Source organism: Haliotis rufescens, unplaced genomic scaffold (assembly GCF_023055435.1).
Source record: "Haliotis rufescens isolate VD_foot unplaced genomic scaffold, xgHalRufe1.0.p SCAF_9, whole genome shotgun sequence".
In the NCBI taxonomy this organism is placed as follows: domain Eukaryota; kingdom Metazoa; phylum Mollusca; class Gastropoda; order Lepetellida; family Haliotidae; genus Haliotis; species Haliotis rufescens.
In genome coordinates, this window is record NW_025964383.1 from 39,619,328 (window position 1) to 39,642,260 (window position 22,933).

The window sequence follows — 22,933 nt, forward strand, 5'->3', positions numbered from 1 at the left end:
ACCGCCACAAATATTTGCCATAAAAGTCACCAGTTTGTTGATCAGCATTGTGATTGTTATTTTGGGTAGCCTTGTGGTTATAGCGTAAGCCCATTTCTGGTGTCCCCTGCCACGATATTGATGGAATTTTTTTAAAGCACTGTAAGACCATGTCATTTTTTAAATATTTTACATTGTATGTCAGTTTTGTAAACCATTGTTTGTAAGAAATAAAAGCCATTACACAACCATCATCCACAGATGCACCAACCTAGGCGGAGAAGGTGTTCATGATCCATTTGTTAATAAATTTGGTTAATTTCTCCTCTTGTAGGCGCTGTCGGAGATGAAGAAGTTTATGATTGTAGACAGTGTGCCGAACAAACGGCGCCAGAAGCTCATGAGAAATCTCAGGGTGAGTTGATGGGAATATTAGTCAGTTTGAGATACAGTTTGCAATATCTCTGCATTATTCCTTTAGCATGGCCTGATGTAAAAATAATTTGTCAACACACTCAATGGTTTTCAATGTGAAAAATCATATGTTCTTTCTTTGGCTTCAATGCTTTTAGCATCATCTTATGTAGAAATAATTGTCAACAGACTTAATAGGTTTTCAGATGGCAGAGTGTGGACATTCGAAAGTCCCTTGATCAGATTTGCACTTGTTTTCCATACATGGCCTGGGTGCTGACCTATGTGTGTGTGTTTATACCTATGTGTGTGTGCTGCTGCCTGTATGTGTGTGTTTATACCTATGTGTGTGTGCTGCTATCTGTGTGTGTGTGTTTATACCTATGTGTGTGTGCTGCTGCCTGTGTGTGTGTTTATACCTATGTGTGTGTGTTTATACCTATGTGTGTGTGCTGCTATCTGTGTATGTGTGTTTATACCTATGCGTGTGTGCTGCTGCCTGTGTGTGTGTTTATATCTATGCATGTGTGTTTATACCTATGTGTGTGTTTATACCTATGTGTGTGTTTATACCTATGTGTGTGTGCTGCTGCCTGTGTGTGTGTGTGTTTATACCTATGTGTGTGTTTATACCTATGTGTGTGTGCTGCTACCTGTATGTGTGTTTATATCTATGCATGTGTGTTTATACCTATGTGTGTGTTTATACCTATGTGTGTGTGCTGCTACCTGTATGTGTGTTTATATCTATGCATGTGTGTTTATACCTATGTGTGTGTTTATACCTATGTGTGTGTGCTGCTACCTGTGTGTGTGTGTTTATACCTATGTGTGTGTGCTGCTACCTGTGTGTGTGTTTATACCTATGTGTGTGTGCTGCTATCTGTGTGTGTGTGTTTATACCTATGTGTGTGTGCTGCTACCTGTGTGTGTGTTTATACCTATATGTGTGTGTGCTGCTACCTGTGTGTGTGTTTATACCTATGTGTGTGTGCTGCTACCTGTGTGTGTGTGTTTATACCTATGTGTGTGTGCTGCTGCCTGTGTGTGTGTGTGTTTATACCTATGTGTGTGTTTATACCTATGTGTGTGTGCTGCTACCTGTATGTGTGTTTATATCTATGCATGTGTGTTTATACCTATGTGTGTGTGCTGCTACCTGTGTGTGTGTTTATACCTATGCGTGTGTGCTGCTATCTGTGTGTGTGTTTATATCTATGCGTGTGTGCTGCTACCTGTATGTGTGTTTATATCTATGCATGTGTGTTTATACCTATGTGTGTGTGCTGCTACCTGTATGTGTGTTTGTATCTATGCATGTGTGTTTATACCTATGTGTGTGGGCTGCTACCTGTGTGTGTGTTTATACCTATGTGTGTGTGCTGCTACCTGTGTGTGTGTTTATACCTATGCGTGTGTGCTGCTGCCTGTGTGTGTGTGTTTATACCTATGCGTGTGTGCTGCTGCCTGTGTGTGTGTTTATATCTATGCGTGTGTGCTGCTATCTGTGTGTGTGTGTTTATACCTATGTGTGTGTGCTGCTGCCTGTGTGTGTGTTTATATCTATGCGTGTGTGCTGCTATCTGTGTGTGTGTGTTTATACCTATGTGTGTGTGCTGCTGCCTGTGTGTGTGTGTTTATACCTATGTGTGTGTGCTGCTGCCTGTGTGTGTGTTTATACCTATGTGTGTGTGCTGCTACCTGTGTGTGTGTTTATACCTATGTGTGTGTGCTGCTGCCTGTGTGTGTGTTTATACCTATGCGTGTGTGCTGCTACCTGTGTGTGTGTTTATACCTATGTGTGTGGGCTGCTACCTGTGTGTGTGTTTATACCTATGTGTGTGTGCTGCTACCTGTGTGTGTGTTTATACCTATGCGTGTGTGCTGCTGCCTGTGTGTGTGTGTTTATACCTATGTGTGTGTGCTGCTATCTGTGTGTGTGTGTTTATACCTATGTGTGTGTTTATACCTATGTGTGTGTGCTGCTACCTTTGTGTGTGTGTTTATACCTATGTGTGTGTTTATACCTATGTGTGTGTGCTGCTATCTGTGTGTGTGTGTTTATACCTATGTGTGTGTGCTGCTGCCTGTGTGTGTGTTTATACCTATGTGCGTGTGCTGCTACCTGTGTGTGTGTTTATACCTATGTGTGTGTGTTTATACCTATGCGTGTGTGCTGCTGCCTGTGTGTGTGTGTTTATACCTATGTGTGTGTGCTGCTACCTGTATGTGTGTTTATACCAATGTGTGTGTGCTGCTACCTGTATGTGTGTTTATACCTATGTGTGTGTGCTGCTACCTGTATGTGTGTTTATACCTATGTGTGTGTGCTGCTACCTGTATGTGTGTTTATACCAATGTGTGTGTGTTTATACCTATGTGTGTGTGTTTATACCTATGTGTGTGTTTATACCTATGTGTGTGTGCTACTGCCTGTGTGTGTGTTTATACCTATGTGTGTGTTTATACCTATGTGTGTGTGCTGCTGCCTGTGTGTGTGTTTATACCTATGTGTGTGTGTTTATACCTATGTGTGTGTGTTTATACCTGTGTGTGCTGCTGCCTGTGTGTGTGTTTATACCTATGTGTGTGTGTGTTTATACCTATGTGTGTGTGTTTATACCTATGTGTGTTTATACCTATGTGTGTGTGTTTATACCTATGTGTGTGTGCTGCTACCTGTATGTGTGTTTATACCTATGTGTGTGTGTTTATACCTATGTGTGTGTGCTGCTACCTGTATGTGTGTTTATACCTATGTGTGTGTGCTGCTACCTGTGTGTGTGTTTATACCTACCTGTGTGTGTTTATACCTATGTGTGTGTGCTGCTACCTGTGTGTGTGTTTATACCTGTGTGTGTGTGTTTATACCTTTGTGTGTGTGTTGCTACCTGTGTGTGTGTTTATACCTATGTGTGTGTGTTTATACCTACCTCTGTTGACAGATTGTGGAGCTGCTTGTGAGCCTCCTCCAGATTCCATACCGAGGCAAGGATGACCGAGGGTAAGTTATAACCTAAGAAATATATTCAACGTGATTACATGACACTTGATCGGCCAACAAAGGAATTTTGAGGCATTCATGTTCCCATAAACCAAAGACATAGGCCACGCCCACTAGCGGACTACTGTTTCCTGATTGGCTGTAAATAGGGTGGGCGGAGCTTCGTTTTCATTATTGCGCTGAATGATGTCAATGAATTCGTATTGTTGTCTACAGTTTTTTGTGTGTTAATGATTAAGTAAGCAGTCTGTGAAGTTACTGTGGTTGACTTATTTACTCATAAGAATTGACTCTTTTGTGTTTTTGCTGGTTTTTCTGTTGATGCCTCCATTAAAGTAAAAAAAGTCAATTCTTAAAAACACTTCACAGATGATTAGGGGAGGTAACTTGTGTTATTCCGGCCAGTAAACAACTGACCATATTCAACTGTGAGTCCAACATTCATGGAATTTCATGTATATTTTGGCAATACCTTTTTTATTAAAAATTGGTTAACACATGCACCAATCCTAAAACTGCAAGACCAGCTTGACAAAAATAGCAGAAATAGTAACAACATTTACTGTTTAACACTGAATGACGAATTTCAATTTTGGTGTGTGACAGTATGCATGGTATGAACCCCCTGGTATGCAACGCTCTGTTTTAATCCACCTGTGAAGATCCGGGGTAGAATAGGTCTTTAGTAACCCATGCTTGCCGTAAAAGGCGACTATGCTTGTCGTAAGAGGTGACTAACGGGATCAGGTGGTCAGGCTCGCTGTCTTGATTGATGCATGTCATTGATCCCAATTGCGTGGGTCGATGCTCATGATATCAATCACTGGATTGTCTGGTACAGCCTCGATTATTTACAGACCACCGTCATATATCTGGAATATTGCTCAGTGCGGCTTTAAACAACGAACCAACCAACCGTTATAATCCGTATTTCCCTGCAGGCATCTGACCAACATCTTCGTGGAGGCGTATGATGTGCTGTACACATACCTGATGGGTGACAGTCGCAAAAACGAGCTGTACATTGCCAAGTACATCGACTTCTTCCTCACACAGTTCGAGTATAAGGAGGTAGGTTTGTTTTCCATTATTCCCCAGTTCTGGTCTGGTTGCCATGGTTTCTTCTGTTATAACCGTGTTTTGGTTGATACACCTCTTCTTTTCACTAATAGCTGTACATTGCATTACATTTTTCTCATGTTGCAATTATTGGATTATTTATGTCCATAATTTGTAAGAGTTCCATTTGTGGAGATGTGAATTACAATTAAAATTAAGGGACATGTAGACATTCCCACAGAGGATTTGGACCCAGAACCTCCTGATTGTGAGAGCAGTGAGTGAACCTTTCTCGGAATGTGAGAAAGAAACCCCGAAAGATCTGGGGTAAATAGGTCTTCAGCAACCCATGCTTGTCGTAAGAGGCGACTACGCTTGTAAATGGCAACTAACAGGATCTGGTGGTCAGACTTGCTTGCTTGGTTGATGCATGTCTTCGTATTCCAATTGCCTAGATCAATGCTTTTGGAGTCAATCACAGGATTGTCTGGTCCAGACAGATTATTTACAGACTATCGTAATATAGCTGGATTATTGCCGAGTGTGGCGTTAAGCGAAAATGGAAACAAAAACAATGAGTGGAAGAAGTAATTCTGTTTTAATGTTTTGTGGGTGATTATTCTATTTCTTTTGAGGGAAAAAATCACATTAAGTGAAAATGTATACTTTCTGAGTGAGGTACAAAGTGATTATGTTTTTAGTTTCAAAGGATGTGAATCAATATGAGCTCAGATAGGGCTCATCAATTCATGTGTTGAATGTCTCTTCTTTAAAACAGCATTGTCCTGATAAAATGACAGTAAGTCCTTCACAATCAACAGTCAAATGCTCCCACAGTGACATCAGATTGATGTGAACACCAGGCACAGTGTTCTGTTTGTACGATACTACTCAAAAGAAGTTAAGGGCCACCTGATTCTTTCATATTACAAAACTTCATCTGTCATGTGATGAGAGATTAACTCTTGTTGTATGGAAGAATCGGGTGGCCCTTAACTTCTTTTGAGTAGTACATATATACTGCAGTAATATTGCAGTTAAACATTGGGATTAAACAGAGCATTGTGTGAGCATGTACTAGCTATTGCAGTAATATTACAGTTATAACATGGGGATTAAACAGAGCATTGTGTGAGCATGTACTAGCTATTGCAGTAATATTACAGTTATAACATGGGGATTAAACAGAGCATTATATGAGCATGTACCAGCTATTGCAGTAATATTACAGTTATAACATGGGACTAAACAGAGCATTGTGTGAGCATGTACTACCTAATGCAGTAATATCACAGTTATAACATGGGACTAAACAGAGCATTGTGTGAGCATGTACTACCTAATGCAGTAATATTACAGTTATAACATGGGATTCAACAGAGCATTGTGTGAGCATGCACTACCTATTGCAGTAATATTACAGCATAACATGGGATTAAACAGAGCATTGTGTGAGCATGCACTACCTAATGCAGTATTATCACAGTTATAACATGGGACTAAACAGAGCATTGCCTGAGCATGCACTACCTAATGCAGTAATATTACAGTTATAACATGGGGAAAAAACAGAAGATTGTGTGAGCATGCACTACCTAATGCAGTAATATTACAGTTATAACATGGGGATTAAACAGAGCATTGTGTGAGCATGCACTACCTAATGCAGTAATATTACAGTTATAACATGGGGATTAAACAGAGCATTGCCTGAGCATGTACTAGCTATTGCAGTAATATTACAGTTGTAAAATGGGATTAACCAGAGCATTGTGTGAGCATGTACTAGCTGATGCAGTTATATTACAGTTATAACATGGGATTAAACAGAGCATTGTGTGAGCATGTACCAGCTATTGCAGTAATATTACAGTATAACATGGGATTAAACAGAGCATTGTGTGAGCATGCACTACCTAATGCAGTATTATTACAGTTATAACATGGGACTAAACAGAGCATTGCCTGAGCATGCACTACCTAATGCAGTAATATTACAGTTATAACATGGGGAAAAAACAGAACATTGTGTGAGCATGCACTACCTAATGCAGTAATATTACAGTTATAACATGGGGATGAAACAGAGCATTGTGTGAGCATTCACTACCTAATGCAGTAATATTACAGTTATAACATGGGGAAAAAACAGATGACGCTATGATGCATGGCGTTGATGCAGTGTGCAGTGTGTTGCACTGACTTCACCTGTGTGGGAGTGCGAGAAACAATTCAGCAGCACATTTACATTATTTCCGCTTTATGGCGACCATGTGACAATGTACCAAGATGTCGTAGATGCTGACTGAATTCATGCTTTCTGATTAGCCAGTGCCTGTCTTAGAACTGTAAACCCTGGCTGGTATACACGTTTATTACAGGATGTCGGGACATTTGATGTGACGTCGTTGACTCTCCACATATGTTGACTCTGTATTTGTTGAATAGCTGAACCAAAGGGGAATCTGGCACAGAATTGGTGACCAGCACCATGTGCACGTTGTAAGGGGCGACTTGGTTGATATCCTGACGGCGTGGGACGTTGCTCATAATATTTAGTCATTGTTTCCCTGGTCCAGACTCGATGCATCTTCCCAAGGCAAGAGAGTTAACTGACTATAAAAGTCCAGTTTCCACCCTTGCCGAACTAGGCTGGTATTATGGAGTTATATTTTGGTTCGACTAACGAGTCTTTGCATAGTCCAATCAAAATCGCGCACCGAAATAGAAATCTGGTTCTTTAACTGTCGTGCAGATTTCGGTCGATTGCAGGATTTGCAAAACATGTGCACCGCCAACTCGTTGTCAGCAGATATTTTCCAAATCTTTTCATGTTTTTAATCAAGGTACTCACGTGATTTAATGCATTTCACGATGTAAGACACGTTTTATCACAATATATATCTTGATTATCGATCAGATCGTCCTGACCAGGCGCCACCATTTTGTGTGAAGCAAACACAAGTGATACGAGAGGTGGAATCTGATTGGTCCATAGGCGAGGCTTAGACGGGACAGAACTGGTAATAGCCACTGGTGGCGCTACGATTGAACCCAGTAATTCCAGCCTAATTCGGCAAGGGTGGAAACTGGACTTTTAAAGTCAGTTAACTCTCTTGCCTCAGGAAGATGGACTCGATGATATGCAGGCCGTCGTCGTATAGCTATAATATTGCTTCACTTTAAACAACAAACAAACTAACAAGCTGCTTGGGACTGGAGGGCACTATTTAAAATGTCTGTGTGGAAACAAGCAATGAAAAGAAAATTGTAAATGATAGATAAGGATGAGCTGATGGTTCATCGACCTCGGAATTTACGATATCATTCAATTCATAAGAAGCTATACACCTTGCTAATAAACAACAGCAGCTCATTCACACGTTCTGACAAACTCTCTGATTGGAATTTTGTTACTTTTGTTCCCCATTTGGAGAGATAAACAAATTGTAGATTAACGGAAAGGATAAATTAATTAAAATATATTTGTCAAAAAATATAATTAAAATTTTAAAAAGTAATGAATATTTTTTTTAAATGTGGCTCCAAGCATGGCAGCATTTGATGTTTTCATGGTTTCTGCAGGGCAAGATTGGCCTGAACGCAGCCCACATGGTGATGGAGCTAATCAGAGACAACCGGAAGATCGTGGACAGGATATCTCACGAACACATAGAGAAGTTCATCGACCTTCTACGCACGGACAAGGTTGGAGTCACTTTGTTTTGGATGGGAATCTCGGAACAAGCTGATCTATGTCTTTGTCTTGGAACAATGAAGGGAATGCTCCTTCATGATTTATTTCGTACTTGTAAATTCACTGATATATGTGTACTCTGTTGAAAAAAATGACATTTTTGTTACCTTTGTTTATCAAAATTGGACACAAGGGTGTTCGACTTCCGGTACCCTTGGCTGCACTGTTTGAAGTGTCTGATACATTTGGAACATTGCATTGTGTGTTCTGTTTCCCAGAACTACCGGTACCTGGATCTGCTGAGTGTTCTGTGTGTGTGTGACGGTGTCTCCATAGCAGACAACCAGAAGTACATCACGGAGGTGTGGCTCATGAGACAAGACAAGGTATGTGTGGTTGTCATGGAAACGGCACCAATTTTACCAATTTTGTGTGTTACATGAACCTTATTTTCTTAGAATAATGTTCATTTTTAGATGGATAAGAGTGACGGAAACATTATAAACAAACTTATTGTTTACAACTTGGGTTTACGGATCAGCTGATCCTAAATATCAGGAATGTGGATATTGGTTTATAAGTTCAACTTTGAAGTATTTTTTATTAATGCCAAGCCTGATGATCTTGCTTATGAATTAAAAAACACAAATGGTTTCCCTGCCTGACAAGAGGAAGATGCTGAATGCATGACCAGAACCGTATTCGATGTAATAGGCGTCCCGCTCTAATAAGCGCCCACAGTGGTATTTGCTAATATATTGGCTAGTGAACAATCCCAATTGACACCCCTTCTAACTGAGCAATGTTCACAAGACTTATTTATTCGCGTACAATACCCACTCGTGTGTTATATGCACCCTTAATTATGGGCAATTAAATTCTAGAAATTTATATCTGTCGTACATTAACATTTCAGGCTGTCAGCATAAACCACAAAATTTATCTTTCACCATTTTGTTTCACCAAAATAATATTCTAATAAGAGCCCCCTATTTCTAATTTTGAGAGCGCCCTGGGCGCTTATTACATCGAATACGGTAATTGTTTGCTCGACTATTCAAAGCTGCACTGAGACTCCATACTTAAGTGTCTCTGTTTCCCCTTGTAAATGCTATGAAAAAAATTCATGTCACATTTCCCATGCCAAAACTAAAATAGGAAGTTTGAAATTTTATTTTTTTCCCTCACCCTAATGACCTAATTTTCTTAAAAACACTGGGGGGGGGGGGGGGGGGCACGGGTGGCCCAGTCGTCTAAGGCGCCGCAATTCGCTGTGCAGAGTTGCGTCCCTTGGGCACACCAGAAAAGAAACCTATGATTGTGGGTTCGAATCCCGGTTCGCCCCGATTATGGTTCTAGGTTTGTCAGCACCATACCCGTGCTCGTAGGTTTCACCAAAGTGGTAAATGTCTGAGACCTGCATCACTTGGGGCTTTCCTCCCACACTAAGCTGACACGCCGTGATATAACTGAAATACTGTTAAAAGCGGCGTTAACCCAACTCACTCACTCACTCTAAGACTGTGGCTTTCGGATGACACCTGTTTTCTTTACCAACAAAATATAGGTAATTGACATGGAACAAAAATAAGGCGCATTTCTTCATTCTTGTTTCCTCGGTAACATAATAAACACTTTATGTACATGTTTTTTGTGTATTTTTGACAATCTTTCTGAGAGATATTTTTAAAATTTTAGCCAGACACTTTTGTAAAACCAGATGTAAGTTTTTGGCAGTATTTTGCAATATTTTGCAAATTGATCTAACATGTGTTACTTTGACCACATTGGAATTTGAAATTGCATCACTTTCTAACAATTGTGTGATTTCTCAACTCTTTGGTCAAATTTTCCTGTTATAAATAGCAGAATACAGAAGAAATGAGAGGAAAAGAGAAAAAAGATAGAAAAAAGGGACAGGTCAGTTTGGCTACTGCAGGAAACCAAATTTGGTGTCTTTTCATTGCTGTGGAAACCACTTTTTCCAAATTTGTGTGGTACACTTTTGTCTTGACGTTAAGAAGCACCTGTATGTTCTTCAATTAGAACTGGGTTAAACAACATATCATCCATTTTTTCTAACTCAACATTTGCACTGTTATCAAATGTGTCACTTTTTGAGTGCAAAATTCACGTTTCAAATTCCATTGGTTGAACCTTTCTCTTAATGTTGCCACATAGCATAAGCAGCAGTTATGAGTTCATGGATACAAAGCTGCTTGTTCTGGAGTGAGTGTACTTCATATTTAGATTGATGACCGCCTCCGTGGTCTAGTGGTAGAGCATCCTCCTGGAGAGCGGGAGGTCCGGGGTTTGATCCCCGCCAATAGTAATGATAAAATCGCCAACTTAACCTCCGATTATATGGTTATATGTCCATCCTGAATCAGTGATGTAAGTTTCTTTAAAATTCACAAAGACTTGGAACACTAGTGAACCCATGATAAAGTTATTCCGTAATTCCAGAAGGATGACCATGTGATATTCTGGGGTGCTGGGATGTGTTTACATAATTCAGTTTTTTCAAGACAAAAATAATTTAACCTCAGATGTAACAAAACAGCTTAACATGCTTGATCATTCGAATAAAAAGGTCTGGGAAAAAAAGTTTGTCACCTACTTTCACAGACCTAAATTGGGTGTTTTGAAGCACAGTGACTAAAAAATATACTGCCTCTAACAGAAATTGTAGTGGATCTCTTTATTGTAGCAGGTTTGTAATTTCCAATTTTGTCTGGAAAGAGAGTGTACTCGAGTGTTTTGTCATACCATAATCGACCCAATAAGCGCCCATGTCCCAATAAGCGCCCCCACCCCCCCAGTTCCGGAAATTGATATATAGTAATTATTTCGTTTTAAATGAAAATCGTCCGGGAACCGAGGTTTCCGGATATTTGAAGTCCGTATAAGCGGGGGTGACTGTATTCTGTTTAATTTAGATATTTGTGACTTTTGGAAAAAAAAGAAATTTGAATATTATGCGCAGAAACGTGCTCACAGTAATGTCTTTCCATGGGGGAAAAAACATCAAAACTTATTAATTCTTGTATAATGCGCACCCCCTTCTACACAGCTGTGTTTTTTGGAAAAAAAGTGTGCACTATACTCAAGAAAATACGGTAAGGCTTACTGATGAATTTACGCCAATTTGACTCTGAATTGGTCCCAATAAGCGCCCACCCCTTCTGTCTTTATTTTAAGCGCCCTGGGCGCTTATTGGGACGAATACCATATGTTGGTTTCAAGTGGAGGACATTGTCAGCCACAAAATATGTCACTTGTGTCCCAAGGCCAGAAGGGTTTATCCAGGTAATGGTGTTTTGTCTGTGTTTTCAGTCATATTCAAATTCCGCAAAGGGGGTAAGACTTGGAATTTTAAAGTTTTTTTGCAGAGTCTGCAGTTTTATGTCAAGCTTCTCAAGAACTCAAGGATATTGTGGTGTTACTCATTCTCATAGCAGCTAGAGCAATATTCTAGGAGTCATTTAATTCAACTAAAATTTTAAATTCAAATTATATTTGCAGAATTGTTGTAATTACTGCTTCTATTGATCTGTTTATATTTGAATATAATGAAATACTTGTTTATAGATTTACGGTTTCATCAAGTGAGTTGTCTCCACTCTTAATCATGTCTGAAGATATTTAATTTTCACTATATAGATGAAAATTACATGTATAACTAAACAGTGATACATTGTTAACATTTTGTGCTTGGAACCGTTGGAATTTTTTTTGCCTGATCACAACGGAGTGCTGATATTAGACCATTTTTCTGAGACCAAACTTTTTTCTAAAACATTAACTACGTTTGAGTTGATAATGTTTTACTGTTCAGAGCAATAAATATTTTTATCATCATATTGTTTCACTACCTGTTAACACATAAAAGTCAAATCTAACATTGATTTTCTGATGATAAATAACGTGTTAACTGAGGGTGCGCGGTATTACCGGTATATCGGTAAATTGAGGTTCATTCTTTCCTCCATACGTATCACAAAATATTTTTTTCATGGTCAGTATATCGGGGTATTTGAAATAGCGACATTTAACAGGTGTTTCATGTTATACACTTGCCAAATACCTTCGCTGCCCCGGAGCGAGCATCCAGGGCCCAAGATGGCTGCATATTTATTAAATGTGTAAACATTTTGTTGTACAATCATCCTTGTTGGTTCTATTTGTGAACTTCCATCCATACATTGATGTTTCAAATTTTTCGGAATTCAAAATTTAGAATTATACTATATATCGTGATATGTATATCAATACGGCCTTGTGCATTGTAAAATATTGTGATAGACATTAAACCTCCAATATCCTTCCCTAATGTTGACATGACAAGATTACACTATCTATACAGGAAGGTGAGCTTCTGTACCTGTGGTCTCAACACTGCTATGAGAATGACATGACACTTGAGTCCTGGAGATGTTTCTCAGCACACTCGACTCTCTTTAATGCTTCTGCCGTCTAATGTAGATGCTGTGTTCTCATATTGTGAATTTGTTTGTACTGGATACAGATATATTGTGTGATAACATGTCGCTACTTGTCGCTTTATTCACCGATTGGCGAAATTTTGAAGAATGTTTATCTTCAGGATACAGCTCTCTGTGAACCTCTATCCTCAAACTCAAAGACATGTGGTTACAAAATTGTTTTAGTAAATGAATGTAGCATACCATATTCGACGTAATAAGTGCCCCCTATTTCTTATTTTCAGAACACATTGGCACTTATGCCAAATTCGGTAATACTAACAGTATAGTTAGTTCAAATTTCATAGCTTGTAGTCAAATCAATTCTAAACCAAAATTCATTTAACAAAATCATGTTATGATAGAACTTTTACATTATGATTCTTGTGTATGCTGCTGGGGTACAGATCTTTTCATTCGATGTATAGAGCTTGTTAAAGTAGTGCTTGATAGGTGATCTCATTTGCATATTTATTGGATTGGTTTATTGAATAGATAACAATGTCCATTATGCGATGACATGTTATTTCACAGCTGTATCCAATATGATGCCAAACAACACAATGTGCGTCTGTACCAAAGATGCTGACGAAATAAAACCTTTCTTGTTTCAGCTACTGTAGATAGATCCGTGGCAGTTTGGCATGAAATGTTATAACGCTACACTTTAATTGTAGGGTATGGCAGATTGTTATTATCAAAATATTTTGGGTCAACACAAAAATTTGATGTAGCATTATATGATTGGATTGGTTGGTTTACGGGAGAAATTAAATTCAGAATTCTTTTAGAAGTGCAGTTTTGTTTTGTTTCCAGTTTTGAATATATACTTCAAAATCTATATGGGGCGGTCGGGTAGCCTAGTGGTTAAAGTGTTCGCTCGTCACGCCGAAGACCTTGGTTTGATTCCCGACATGGGTACATTGTGTGAAGCCCATTTCTGGTGTCCCCTGCCGTGATATTGCTGGAATATTGCTCACTCACTAATATCTACACACCAGCTTGCACCATCAGGTTGGAATCTCACATCTTCTCTGTGTACAAGTAAAGATTGTCACCTATGACCATCATCCTTATCCTTTACCAGGGTTGGTCTCAAGGAACTTGATTTAACTTATGCCAGGTGCATGTTGACATGGAAACCTTGTTGCAATAGTTGGTCCCATAAATGTTTCCAAGATGAAACAGTTGCATAAACTTGTCTAAGTGTATACAATCCAAGCTCTCTGATGACTGTGTCATGTGGTGAAGTCATGTAGTATGGTAAATAATGCACAGAGGTATTGAGTATGTTCAAAAATCATTGTTGTGTGGACATGGTCTGTGCATGTAAACATAAATAATAGGGTGCATTTTTCAATACACGGGGCATGTTTTATATAGCTAAGTCGACCCAGTAAACAGTAACGCAGATGTAATCATCCACTTTTTGCAATTATGTCAAAAATCAATATTTGCTGTAAACAATTCAGAATAGCGCAATGGTGGCTATATATAACTTTGGACAAGTATAGAAATTATGACATGTGTTACATAAAATAAGGTATTTGTTATCATTTTATGCCAAACATCATTTCGGTATTTTCAGATGTTTAGAAAATAATTTTTTGTAGAGCAATTTATTTATTATTTTGTTGCTGGCATGGTGATGGAGATATTTGCTTCCATTCTGTTTAGTGCATTCATTTCATTTTAACATCACCTCATTTCCAATTTTGCCCAAATATTAAAAATGGCTGACCAACAAAACAGTAACTTGTGAAATTAATATTATGTCATTACCTGAAATATGAAAGGGATTTATGTTTTATCAACTTACGTGACAGCCATACAATCGCTGTGCAGATCTAGAGTTGCTTCCCTTTGGTGTGACAGAAACCCATGATTGTGGGTTTGAATCCCGGTTCGCCAGGTTATGTTCTTGGTTTGTTAGCACCCTGATCATGCTTGTGGTAAACGTCTAAGACGTGCCTCACTTTGGGCTTTTCCTCCCAACTGTGTGTCGCCTTGACAACGTGGCTTGTTGCTCACACTATCAACCACTGGTTGGCGTGGTCACATCTGCTTATATCAGATACTGCAACATTGCTGACTTCAGCATTTAACGAGTTGGCTCACTTATACCACATCAATACTTGTGGCCAATGTCACTTATGAATGTATGAAAACACAATGGTCCAATCAAACATAAGACCTCTGTCTTTTCAAAACATTTCCTAGCTCAACATGCATTGAGTATATTTTTCAGTTTTGGTAGATTTTAGTGTTTATCAAGCAAATGACATGAACTATTGTGATAAATATGAGGTTATAGTTTTAGCCATCCGTAGCAGTTTATTTTTCTTTTTTTCTCCAAGTCTTAGCTGTCTACTTGTGTCTATGTTTCGAAGTGTAAGTTTGGTTTTCTTGTCAATTCCTACAAAAGTGAATACCTGTTACTCCAGGCAGTACCATTCCCAGCGAGATTATCCAAATGAATGAACCATGGATACAGAGTTATGTCCCCTTCTTATAGATATTCTCAGCAGAAACCATGGTAACTGTCTGGACTAACAGGGTTTCATTGTATCCAAGGTGGATGTTTTAGTTGCACATACATTAGTCATTACCTTCATCTAGATCCTTTTATCATTGATCCTCAATCAGGATTTCTTAAAACCATTGATTATAAATCACAATTTCCTGAAAGCATAGTAATCCTCAATCATGATTTCCTAAAAGTATTGATCCTCAATCATGATTTCCTGAAACCATTGATAATAAATCATGATTTCTTGAAAGCACAATAATACACAATCATGATTTCCTAAAAGCATTGACCCTCAATTATCATTTCCTACGAGCATTGATCCTCAATCATGATTTCTTTTGAGCATTGATCCTAAATCATTTTAAACTATTGATCCTCTGTGGAGATTCCAAGATAGAATCAGCACCCAACAACACATCCTGGTCGTAAGAGGGGACTAAATGGATCAGAGGGTCAGGCGCAATGTTTTCATTGTTATACACCTTGATGTGTTTGTTCTTACAGAACTGTTACCTGACTGACCTAGGTCAGAAGATCCAGAAGCAGGCTGGCATCGTGTACGTGTCCACGAATAATGGCCGGTTGTGGGAGAACCTGCGGGACTTTGCCAGTGTAAGTACCAAGATTGTTCTACAGACCATGGGTACTATTTATAAAGCTGAGATGGGACAGGAATCTGTGTCACCGGGATGTGGTTGGTTGTGGGAGAACCTGTGGGACTTTGCCAGTGTAAGTACCGAGATTGGTCTACAGACAATGGGTACTATTCATAAAATTGAGATGGGAAAGGAATCTATGTCTCCGGGACGTGGTCGGTTGTGGGAGAACCTGCGTGACTTTGCCAGTGTAAGTACCGAGATTGTTCTACAGACCATGGGTACTATTTATAAAGTTGAGATGGGAAAGGAATCTGTGTCACCGGGACGTGGTCGGTTGTGGGAGAACCTGCGGGACTTTGCCAGTGTAAGTACCGAGATTGTTCTACAGACCATGGGTACTATTTATAAAGTTGAGATGGGACAGGAATCTGTGTCAGTGGGACTCACAGAATGATCGTGATGTGTATGTCTTTGTTTTCAGGAATCTGCAGAGGAAAAGTACCTGTTTCTTGAACATCAGCTGGAGCTTTTTGGGATGCTGTGTCACGTGAGTGTTAACAAACTTGTGTCTCCTGTTTGTGTGAGTGAGTGAGTGAGTGAGAGAGTGAGAGAGAGTTAAAGTGAGTTAGAGTGAGTGAGTGAGTGTTCTGGAGCTCTGGGGGATGCTGTGTCACGAGAGTGTCAACACTAACTTTTGTCTGTTGATAGGGATATTTGTGAGTGAGTGAGTGATTGAGTGTTCTGGAGCTTTTCGGGATGCTGTGTCATGTGTGTGTCAACACTAACCTTTGTCTGTTGATAGGGATATTTGTGAGTGAGTGAGTGAATGGCAAGAGTGAGTGAGTACCAGGAACTTGTGAGCGAGGGAGGTGTGATGCTGCTTGTAGCAATATTCCAGGTTGAGTGCACCATAGATAGGCTTCACATGTTATTCCTATGTGGGGAATTGACCGTGCCTTTGCCATGGTGAGCGAACACATGACCCACTAGGCTCTCTGGGCGGAATAGAGGGTCATGGATAGCTGCAGAATGAATAGCTGCTGTCGTTGGAACAGGATAATTAGGATTCTTAAGTGTTCATCCAGAGCAAACAAAGCAGATTTGCCTCGACAACTATCACCTGTCTGCAGCAGATTGGGCACATTCATTCCAGAAGGCACCTAGTACAATAAAAAGTTAATTTGATGGTACATATTAATCACTGTGGGTTCAACCCTCTTTTGGGCTGAAAAGATTTGTCATTTTAGTTTTTGTTTATTGCAGGGTCAGAATGATTTTGCTATTGACGTGATCACAAATAAGCTGAACTATCTGACATGGGAGGAGGCGTTCACTTGTCTCTGTGATGAAAAACTCCCGGACAGACTCCGTGCCAAGTACTGCGAGCTTATCATCAGTAAGTTCTCATCTTGACTTGGGACGTTTTGTGTTTTGGGGTTCCAGCAGCCAATAGTTTAAAAAACTGGGAAGGAAGACCGGCTAGACATTGTTTTACAGTAAAGTTGGCAGTTCTTTTTACAGTAAATTTGGCAGTTCTTTTTAAGAGTAATTTGCTTCACTTTTATTGCAGTAATTATCTTTGTTTAAACGGATATTACTGTTAATTTTGTTTGATATTTGCCATAGTATATTTCAGGTTTGAGTTTCTGTCAAAGGATAAACAATTTTTTTTGTCTTTATTGTTTCTTCTGATTAGTTTATTTTCTCATAACGGGTGATAACTTTGTTTCGTTTTATGATTAACTAATTAATTTGTCTTATGATTGATAACTTTATATTTTTTCATGATTGATGGTCTTTCCTTGACTTATGATGGACCTATTTTTATTTGGTCTTATGATAGATGGCACTCTTTCATGCCGTTTGACAGACAACATTCATTCATGTCACCAGTTCATTTAATTTAAGCATGCCTTCCTTACAGCTCTGTTTGTTGACATCGGCGACAACGTCTCAGTGGTGGACCGCGTCAAGCTGTCCTACATCTACGACGACATTGACCAGACAGAGGTGAGTTATACAACACAGCATGGCATGGAGGGCATCATCTTTGTCAGTCACCATGACATGTTTCTGCTAAGAATATTCATGTTTCAGATCGCTGTACCAGATAGAATTCTCTCACAGTATATTTATAACTTTTCTGACATTTCATGACCAAGTGTTAGAGCTTTTTAAAAAATGCGAATTGAGCAAAATGAATGTAAATTTTGGATGAGAGTAAGTCTTCATTCCAGACAGATTGATTTCTGAATGGTGAGGATCTCCCCATACACAGGAACCTTTTATACCCATTGGGGTCATGGGGTGGCCCACTCATCTGAGGCATAGGAATTGGGGTTCGATCCCCGGCCGCGTCAGTTGAAGCGCTAAGGTTGTTTTGCACACCGGCACCCTGCATCACTTCGGGCTTTCCTCCCACACTAAGCTGACATGCCGTGATATAACTGGAATACTGTTCAAAACGGCGTTAAGCCCAACTCACTCACTCATGGAAAGACGTTCAAAGATGGTACTTGTTGTTACCCTGTCTGGCGCTCGGCATTAAGGGACTTAAACAAGGACTGGTCGGCTCGGAGTCAGTGTACTGTGTCTGAGTGGGGTATTCATGTGAAACTGCGGTATGGTATCTCAGTGGGCTATCACTATAAATCGGCATCAGTCGGGACTAGTACAAGCAGCAACAAACACACGTACATGCACGTCGCTATATAAGTGCAATAATCTTGGATGTGACGTTAAACCCAATTTCACCTCACTTATGAGTTGCTTCCCTTGGATGTGCCAGGCATTTGTGATCATGGGTTCGAATCCCGGATTTGCCCACCTTATGCTTCTAGGTTTGTCAGAGGTGGTCGGGTAGCCTAGTGGTTAAAGCGTTCGCTCGTCACGCCGAAGACCAGGGTTCGATTCCCGACATGGGTACAACGTGTGAAGCCCATTTCTGGTGTCCCCCGCCGTGATATTGCTGGAATATTGCTAAAAGCGGCGTAAAACTATAACACTCACTCATTCTAGGTTTGTCAACATTATAGCCGTGATTGTGGTTTTAATGGTAAACGTCAAGCACTGGTCACTTTGGCTTACCTCCTGCATGAAGGTGTATACTGAAATCTGTTCAAAGCAGTGTTAAACCCAACTCACTCACTCACTCACTCTCTGATACAGTCTCTGTACCCATGATTGTCCATCTGGACAGGTGTGGGAGCAGTACCCTCCAGACTATAAATATATAGTCTATATTTATGGAGTAATGATGGTGATTAATGTAATTCTGTTGGGGATTCCGAGGAAGAATCTTGGTCCCAAGCAACCTCTGCTTGTCAGTAGAGACGACAAAATGGATCGGGTGGTCCGGCTCTGTCACTGGATTGTCTGGTCCAGACTGCTGTCACCAATATATTATAGAGGTGGAATATTGTGAGGGCAATGTTGAACAAAAAAGAAAACAAAAAAGCTTAATGTAAAATGATAACCCAATTTCAATCATGTATGATTTTTGTTTAATAAATTGAAAATATGTTTGTCTCTTTGACTCGCCATTCAAATTCCAGGATGCATTTTTTGCTAACTCGGTAAAAAGTAGCATGCTGTAAAAACATAAATGTGGCTGAATGCAAAATACTTATATTGTGAAAAAGCTGCTGCTGAGGGCTATTGTATATGATGCATATAGTTTTATTTGGCCTATGTTGGTATGAGGCTGTTACAGTGAACTGCCTGTGTCTGACCAGAACTGCATGGCTTGGATATGATTGGTATTATTGCTTTACCCTAAGTGTTATTTAATGTGTTGCACCATTTTCACATTGAAAGGAAACACATGATCAGAAGGTAAGTGTCTCTCCTGCGTCAACACTGCTCTGTACCTAGTTCTCTGTCCAACACACCTGTGTTGTTCCTGATTCAAAGAAACGTCAAACACACCTGTGTTGTTCCTGATTCAAAGAAACGTCAAACACACCTGGGACATGAAGTCATCATGTAGAATAAGGTCTTCAGTTATTGGTCAACCTCAAAATTGAGTGTTTCAAATTAAATCATGGAACTACATCAACCAAAACTTTTTACTTTAAATTTAAGGCTAAAAGAATAATAGTCTTGGTTCTCAGGCACTGCCCGCATCATCATAAAGTCTGCCGCACGTTTTTTTGTTTTTTTCCATTTTAAAAGAAAATTAAAAAATCCTAATACTTTAGAACAATGCAATCCACTATCGCACACAGTTACTTCCCTTTACATGCACACTGCTCTACTGTGCATCTCGTGTTATGGTCATGGTGGCAATAGGAGTTTGTGTGCTTGTTTATGTAGGGAGGCCTTTTTCCCAGGTTGAGGATACACAACTGTTTATTTGGTCACATACTAGTTTGAACAAGCCAAAAAAAACCAAAACAACCTCCTGCATGCAATATTTTTTTAAAGTCATTGTCTGAGAACCAATTTTTAAATTTTTTTAAGCCTAATTATTTTCTTTTTAATTTTTCTCTGCACTTTTTTATGGATATCAAATGTACAACTGCTTAAGAGAACATCATGGTTTCCTTCATTGCCTTAACTACTACAAATATATTAGACTTTACTAGACAAGCATAAAACAATGTAATATTGTCATTCCCAATAGGTTTTTGATTGCCCAGATTTTAAGAATAATCATATACTAATGGTCTTCACCGTTTCAGAAAATGTTCCTTAAGTTGTTAAATTGGTTACAATTTTCAATAATTTAAAAAATGATTATAATGAAAACTGTTATTGTTTGCTTAACAGAATGGACCTGACATTAATAATTTGGAGATGAAAACAAAACACTTTGAACATTTGTATCACAACTGCAACCAAATTGTTTTGTGTGATGTGACATGACTGCAATACTGTTCAAAACGGCGTTAAGCCCAACTCACTCTCTCATGAAAAGATGTTCAAAGATGGTACTTGTTGTTACCCTGTCTGGCGCTCGGCATTAAGGGGCTAAAACAAGGACTGGTCGGCTCGGAGTCAGTATATTGTGTCTGAGTGGGGTATTCATGTTAAACTGCGGCATGGTATCTCAGTGAGCTAGCACTCTAAATCGGCATCAGTCCAGACTAGTACAAGCAGCCACACAAACACACACACGTACATGCACATCGCTGTATAAGTGCAATAATCTTGGACGCGACGTTTAACCCCATTTCACCTCACCCACCTTTCACCACTCTCTCATGAACAAGTAGATGTAGTCATTGTAGATGATACTATGCTCCTAAATACTAATCTTACTGAGTTTTAATTATTCTCTCATATAGACAAAGGGACCTAAAAAGGTAGGAGATAACAATACACAGAATGACAAGAGTAAGATGCATGTGCTCGCTTGCTGCTTGTTTCAAAATAGCATCAGTTGAACTAATACCCAAAAAGCATTGATAAACAAGAATTGGATGATTGTCATATCTGATATGTGTTCACTCCAGTATTAAAGAAAATTTCCTTTATCAGATAGTTTAACAATACCCAATCTCATTAAAATCAGATCTTAGTTCTTGCTACCGCTAAACAAAGAATTGAGGACATCCCATTACTGGTCACGTCAGACCGACCTTGCGCAACTTTGACCAACCAATAGAATGACTGACAAGAAGTCGACATTAGCCAATCAGAAAGAAGCTTCCTCATGCTTTACGGCACTAATTTCAAATTGGTGACTACACTTTGAACCAAATTTTGACAAATTCTTGATTAAAAATGTGAAACCTGAACAAAAGAACATTCTGGACTGGCTAATAGATGTTCTAGATTGTATGGATTCAGTCGTTAAGCCTGTAACTATTGTTCGGAATACCACGTGTTAAAGTTTTCTAGGTTGCATGATTAGAAATCACATTCTGACTGTAACTTTCATGATCTGGTAAGCGACGCTCTTATTGGTTGGATGAAAGGTCGTTCTGACGTGACCCCCAATGGGATGTCCTCAGATCTTTCTTTAGCGGTAGCGAGAACTAAGATCTGATTTTAATGAGATTGAACAATACCATAGTGAAATGATGTCAAAGGTTTCTAGCTCTGATTTTACTATCATTCTTGAAGAAATGATATTCTATAAGGATCTTTTTAAATGTGTGTTTTCCTTCTGCAGTATTCTAATATTTAAGAAAGAAATCTCTTGAAAAATGGTGCAGATTCTGTTGGCGCCAAAAGGCCCATATCCTACAGTGTCCTTACTTGATAAATGGTAAAATAATTAGTAGCACTAAACCTGTTTTGGGCGCCATCAATTTTTGAAATGCTTGCTGCAGAGACATTTGCAGTGCTACGTTGTCAATTTGATGAAAGAAAGTACTGGCTGTAGATAGTGGTTCGCTCTCTGCAGATTTGTCAAAGATTGTTGTCTGATAGTTGTATTGTCATAAATTGAACAAGGGTGGTTATAGTTTCTGTAGGGTTGATATCAGCAGCAGAACATCTAGGGTTTGTCACTTACATTTAAGCCTTTCATGTCAACACCAACCTAAATACAATTACAATTTGTAACTGATATTTACTTTGATCACACTTATAACACTTCTTTTCACTGCTATTAGCAAGTACACAAGATCCAGGTAGAGAATAGGCCTTCAGCAACCCATGCTTGTCATAGGAGGCGACTTTGCTTGTCGTAAGAGGTGACAAACGGGATCGGGTGGTCAGGCTTGCTGACTTGGTTAATGTAAGTCATCGTATCCCAATTGCGTAGATCACTGCTCGTGATGTCAATCACTGGATTGTCTGGTCTAGACTTGATTATTTAGAGACTGCCATCATATAGCTGGAATAATGCTGAAGTCGACATCCATAACATCTCTTCCTAAAAAATAAACTGGTCTGGGACCTGTTCCATAAAGTGATATAAACGCTACTGCAATCAAAAGTTGGATTTACCCTAGTCATACCCATGGCTTAATGGATAGGGCCCTGACCTCATAAAACATAAATGAAAATTTAACAAACTCTGAAATCCAGTGTTATTTGCATGAGCCTGTTTGCATGTACCGGTATATTTGTCTTGATGTTGTCCACACCATCTTTGAGGCTGTGTTGTTGTTGTTGTTGTTGTTGTTGTTGTTGTTGTTGTCAGTAATAGAAGGTGTGCCTGATGTTAGGGAACACTCTCTGGAACACTGTTGCTCATCACACATTGATTTTGTC

General features: G+C 39.3%; 1 protein-coding gene across 1 annotated transcript in view; it reads left to right on the top strand.

Moving 5' to 3' along the window:
• The window catches only part of LOC124139572 (inositol 1,4,5-trisphosphate receptor type 3-like), a 186,154-nt gene that overhangs the window by 81,969 nt on the left and 81,252 nt on the right, over window positions 1-22,933 (top strand). The window contains exons 19-30 of the mRNA XM_048390658.1: window positions 314-394; window positions 3,339-3,397; window positions 4,339-4,468; window positions 8,042-8,164; window positions 8,432-8,539; window positions 11,490-11,513; window positions 15,672-15,779; window positions 16,248-16,313; window positions 17,030-17,162; window positions 17,691-17,776; window positions 19,583-19,600; window positions 21,055-21,072. Of these exons, the coding sequence (XP_048246615.1) occupies window positions 314-394; window positions 3,339-3,397; window positions 4,339-4,468; window positions 8,042-8,164; window positions 8,432-8,539; window positions 11,490-11,513; window positions 15,672-15,779; window positions 16,248-16,313; window positions 17,030-17,162; window positions 17,691-17,776; window positions 19,583-19,600; window positions 21,055-21,072 (954 nt within the window). The remainder of the gene's footprint in view (window positions 1-313; window positions 395-3,338; window positions 3,398-4,338; window positions 4,469-8,041; window positions 8,165-8,431; window positions 8,540-11,489; window positions 11,514-15,671; window positions 15,780-16,247; window positions 16,314-17,029; window positions 17,163-17,690; window positions 17,777-19,582; window positions 19,601-21,054; window positions 21,073-22,933) is intronic.